Genomic DNA, 5,565 nt, shown 5'->3' on the forward strand with positions numbered 1-5,565 from the left:
TCTCTCAGCGTCCGCCACCTGCTCGGTGTCTTTGCCTCCCTGCTTCTGGAAAGGAGGGTCATCTTTATCGCGGACAAGCTCAGGTACCCAGCTTGGCTACTTCTGCTAGAGTGTTTGAATACAGGCAGCCTTAGACTGTCTGAAGTCTGGAGGCCAGGTGATTGCCGGGGGTCACCGAGGTCACTCCACCGAGGTGAGAGTGCGAGCCAGTGGGCACCTGTGGCTGGGGGTCTGGAGTCGCCGGTGGTGCACAGTGACAGGCCCGCACTCTGCCACGCCTGCCCACAGCCTGCTTTCCACTCGCTCAGCCACGTGCGGGGCGCGGGGGCGGGGAGGCGGGGGCATGCAGAGCTGCCCCAAAGGAGCTGTCAGTCTGGTGGGAGGACAGAGAAGTGAGCAGTACTGTGCTTGAGGGCTTGCTAGGGGTGCTGTGCCTTGGGGACTGAGAAGGGCGCTCACTCCCAGAACTGGGGGGCGGGGGGACCTCAGGCAAAAGGGGCTGTCTGTATAAGAGTGGGAAGTGAGGGGCCTGCAGAGGGGCAGACCAGCTCGCGGAAGGGCCACAGGGCCCCACTAAAGGGCACGTCCTTCCTCTCAGAGTTCCGGTCACACACAATCACACACACTCACTGCCCAGTAAGATGCCACCCATGTCACAATGGTCACATTCAGTGATTTGCAAGGGTCATGTGACAAATCAAGGATGCAGATAAGGATTTGCAGTCATTCTGAACTTCTAAAAAGAATTCCGGGCATTTTCGTCATCACAAAATACTGAATCAGAGCCTTCTCCGATTTGGAACTGCGGACACAGAGACATGAGTGGTGGCCGCCACTCCAGGAGGGCCTGAGATGTGGGGCCCACCGAGGGCCAGCCACCCAGCCGACCAGGAGAAGCAGGTGAGGCCAGCTGAGGGGTCCATCTGGAAAGAAGACATGCCAAAAACACAGAAATCGAACCGTGGTTTGGAGAGGAAATGCACCTCACGACTCTGGAAGACAAAAGGAAGGAAGAAGAAAAGGAAAGGGGGGGGGGACCGTGTGAATGCAGAGCCCGCCCTCTCCCCACCCGCCCAGCCCATCCGGTCACCTTGCTGACAGCTCCCCTCAGGACTGGCAGGCACTTGGCTATTCCCATCCTGCCCCCGCCCTGTTGTTCAGTTAGCGCCTCACTTTTAAAGTCACAGTTATTGTCAGCTCAGGAAGCAGGCTCTGTCTCTCAGCCGCAGCTGGTGCTGGGCGCTGGGCGGCTGCCAAGGACCCTGGGCCCTGGGGAATTCAGACCAGAGAGTTCTCAAGGTTGGGGCTCTGGAAGCGAAGGATGAGTAATAACCCTTCAGTGGCCGGGGTAGGGTTTCATCAGCAGTCAAGTAGCTCTCCCCGTCCCCCAGCAGCCCCGCTCCGTGCCCCCTAGTCTTCCAGTTGTCGATTCCCAGGCTAGACTCTGGGGAAAGGGAAGGGGATGATCTCGGAAAGGCCTAGGCAAGAAGCAAAGGCCAGGGAGTCAATCTCGTGCCCACCGGGGCCCAGACAGGGGCAGACAGTCCCCTGAGGAGCTTGTTAGGAGATGTTAGGCTCCCGGAGGGTCCTGCCTGAAAAAGTGTCTGAGGAGATGGGCCCGGCCAGAGAGAAGTCGGCCAGTTGAGGACCGGGACACCCGCACTCCAGCAGGCGTCCTCCACTGAGAACAGAGAGTATCTTCAAAGTGCAAAGAGAGAGCAGGTGGGAACAGAAAGGGAGGGAGCCTCGGCAAAGACAGACGTATCCCTGAGGGGCGGCAGAGGGGAGGTGGCAGAGGCTCAGGGCACCAAGACACTTGGAAGTGCTTAGGACAGAGATGACTTGGCCACCTCTACCTTGTCCCTGGACAGATTTCTGGGTTGACAGGACGGACGCTGGGGCAGCCCCTCCCACAGAGCTGCGGTGATGAGAGACCATGGACAGGAAGGGACCCCACCCCGCAAACGGACCTGCCCCAGCGCCTCCCCACAGCTCCGGGCAGCTTTGTGGAGAAGATGGTTGCTTCTCGGTCTGGCTGGAGGGACTGTGGAGTTTCTCTCCTCATCCCGCCTTCCCGGGTGCCTGCCATTCTGCCCTCAGAGACTTAGTCTTTTCAAACAGCAAACACCATGACGGGGCGTAAAATGCAGGCTGCTGTAAGTGCTTCTTCTAGGCACACATTGCCCACTGGGTGTTTTCTTTTGCAGCAGCTGCCAGATGTGGGCGCTGAGGAGATGGGGTGTTTATAGAGGAGGAGGAGGCTGCAGGGATGTGAATAATTTTGATGCCCTCCTTGGGCCCAGAGCCAGGCCCTGGTGCACTAATTATTGTAGGTGTGCGTGGTGTGTGAGGAAAATACCTTAATTACATTTTTGGGCCCTTTACTAGCTTTCAGACTTATGTGTTCCTCTCTGATCACCCAGGGACAGCCTTCCCAGAGTAGGGAGGGACCCGATCATCCTCAGCTGTTGGCCCTGGGTCTCCTCATTTATGAAACAAGGGCTCGTTGGCACCCAGGCCCCTCATAGCTCTGACTTGCTAGAATTCTGGTGTCTCGTTGTCCCCAAAGGCAGCAGTGCTTTTTCTGTTACAAGGAGTTTCAAAATGTTCTCTCTCTTGCCCAATAAACTATCTTTCTACCCAACACTAGTTCCAAGCAGACTAGGTGGAAAAATAAATAAGTAACGGCCCACAGAGCCGGAGGCAGGAAGCGATGGAAACGCGAGCCCCACGGGCCTGACGGGAACGACCGCAGCACAGCGGCAGTGGTGCCTCTGCCCTGCTCTCCCGAGGGCTCGACCTGTACTCTCTCAGGCTCTCACGGCTCAGTCAGATGCGTTCTATTATTAGGAAACTAAAAAGCACACAGAGGTTAAGCCACTTTGCTCGAGGAAGTGGTTAGTGCGCGAGCCTGGCTCCAGGGAAAATGAGAAGGATCTGGGGTGGGCGTGAAGGGCTGGCCGAGGCCGTCTGTCTAAGAAATATGAGTAAGGAAGGTCTTTAAAAAGATGCCATTAGGACCCCTTTGTGCTTGGCAGTCAGGCCAGAATTATCTCCTGAAGAAGCGAAGACGGCTGTGCTTGTCTCCCCAGGGCCCTGTCTCCCTTTATGGCCTTCCCGCCAGGGCCCCAGTGAGGTAGATGGGACTGGGTGACCTGCAAAGTCTCTCCTAGCTCTGAAATTCTCTGACTCCACGGCCCAGAGTGCCCTGACCTTCTGGGACTACGTTCCTTGATACCTGCTCTCCCAGGGATCCTGGCCAGAACCTGCTAAGCCCCCTAGTCCTGGCCCAAGTCTCATCCCTCAGGCTTCCTGTGCTTCCCAAAGTGTTCCAGGGGACCACCGCCTCATCTGCCCAGTGGTAAAATGGGGGAGTGGACTATAGAATTTCTTTGGGGCCTCTTGGCTGAAATGCCCTGTGATTTTATGAACGTGGCCTCATGGCCTCATGGCCTCATGGCACGTTCATAAAATCACAGGGCATTTCAGCCAAGAGAAATGAGACCCCCCCGCTTTCCCACCCTCACATACCCTCATCTGGATAGCGTGTTCCTGCTGCTGCTTCCTACCTTAGAGGGATCCTAATCATGGGCGCTTCAGAGCTGGTGAGATGCCGAGGACACAAGGGTTCCCTAATGCCCCTCTTAACCTTATGTGCGTTAGGGTAGATACACACCATGTCATGATTCGCTCTCACGGGCTTCGCAGACATCGGTGGCCTCCCCGGGCCTCTGCCCTAGACCATGCTAGACTGTACCGCCTCCACCTCCGCCTCTTCTGGCAGCTTTTATTGTATATTTCTGGGGGCCTCAGCTCGGCCTTCTCTTTTGGGGTCCCTCTGACCCTCAGTTGTGCTCCCTCCCCTAACAGGCCAAGTGAGCCGGTACAGGAACGTCTGACTCACTTGTAAGACGGTGACTATGCTATTAGCGATCATGAGCTAATGATCAGAGCACGGGAACTCCACCAAGAGCATCGTGCGTGTGAGGGTGCCGAGCGAGAAAGCCAGAACCCAGCTTCCTTTCCCCAGCCTGCTCCACCTGAGGAGGAATCAGTGTCCACCTAGCTCTGGCTGAGTCATGGGACAATAGCTACAGAGAATTTGGGGTTCATCAGCCAAGCCGTGACAAACAAGGGCTTGGGCGCCACTTGCTGGCTGCCAGTTGTCTGACCTGGAAAAGTCTGTGAGGAAAGCTTCAGCATCGGTTCCAGCTGGTACTTTCATCCCTATCACCATGGCACGATTCTCTACCCGCTACGCGTGCACCAGTTTCTAGCCCTGTTCAGCTGCAAGTGGAAGCAGACCTCCTCATTCTTCTGGTTCCTGTCCATAGCCCTGATCTTTTCAATGCCAGAGCAGCCGTGAGAACAGGGCACACCACAAACTCAGCAAGTGGCCCTGTGACATTCGTTCCAGGGTGGTCGTTAGCCAGCTTTAGGCTCATAGTCACTGCTGCCAGCACCCTCCCCCGACCACACGATTTATTTACTCATCGTTGCTAGTGAGTCTGCCCACTGCAAGAGGAAAGAGCAGGGAGTCGCGGCAAATATTGCATGAGTTACAAAAGGGTTTCAAGCCGAGCCAAAAATCCACCAAACTTAGAATAACATTTTTGCTCCGTTTCATCTTTAGGGTGGACATTGAGTGTTTCTTAAGGCGCTGTCAAGCCAATGTCTGACAGATGGAAAAGAAAGAATGTTGTTGCGATGGCTTGTTCTGTTGTCATAACAACCCAAATAAATACTTCCCTATACCCCTTCTTCATTTCCTTGATGATAAACATTTTGTTTTTTAGTTTATGAATTTCAGTTCCCAGTGTTTTGTCTAAACCTACAGACCGGGCTGAATAATCAAACCAGAGCTGCACATTAACAAATTTGTACAAAAATTTTAGATGGAACAAAGTTTTTAATATGCAAGAAATTTACTGTTTTTTAAATATAGTGCCAAAAGGTCAGAAGCTGAATGACAGACTGCTATCCAATTATAAGTAAGATTAGGTGGTCAAATCTTGACAAATGCTGAAGTTTGAGCCTTGGTTTTGACATGTGGGTAACTACATAAATAAGTTCATATGTAGCTATGCACATTCATCCTTTTAGTTCATTTGTAGTCAGTTTCTGTGAGCATAAATGGGGGTCCCACATCCTGCCTTGAATCAGTTACACCCATCAATGTTTGCCACTGAGAAAAAGTTTGAGTTTGTGAGCGCGCCCTCTGTAGGTGGATGAGTTTGCCCAGGGCCTACCCGAAAGTGTAAATAGCTGCCATTTTCGTGCTCTGGTGTACAAAAAACTATTTCGGAGGTCCTCAGAGTGGCTGATAGCATCTTAGAGATACATACATTTGATTCGGCAAAGTTCTATGAAAAATGCAATTTTCGTAACAATGGCATCAGTCTCATTAAACATTAACTACCTATTTTTGCATATGAACACCAAGAAGATAACATTTGGAGCATTAGAGAAAGCAGAGCACACATCGTGGTGTTCTGCTCCAGCGCCATCCCTAACAGAATCTTGGGCTGGAAACTTACTCCAGTTCTTCTCCCTGAGTCAGACCCC

General features: G+C 53.3%; 1 protein-coding gene across 1 annotated transcript in view; it reads left to right on the forward strand.

Moving 5' to 3' along the window:
* DENND2A (DENN domain containing 2A) overlaps positions 1-5,565 on the forward strand; it is a 94,595-nt gene that overhangs the window by 73,871 nt on the left and 15,159 nt on the right. Inside the window, exon 12 of the mRNA XM_023530265.1 lies at positions 4-83. Coding sequence (XP_023386033.1) covers positions 4-83 — 80 coding nt within the window. The remainder of the gene's footprint in view (positions 1-3; positions 84-5,565) is intronic.

The sequence above is a fragment of the Pteropus vampyrus genome, unplaced genomic scaffold (genome assembly GCF_000151845.1).
Source record: "Pteropus vampyrus isolate Shadow unplaced genomic scaffold, Pvam_2.0 Scaffold48, whole genome shotgun sequence".
NCBI lineage: Eukaryota > Metazoa > Chordata > Mammalia > Chiroptera > Pteropodidae > Pteropus > Pteropus vampyrus.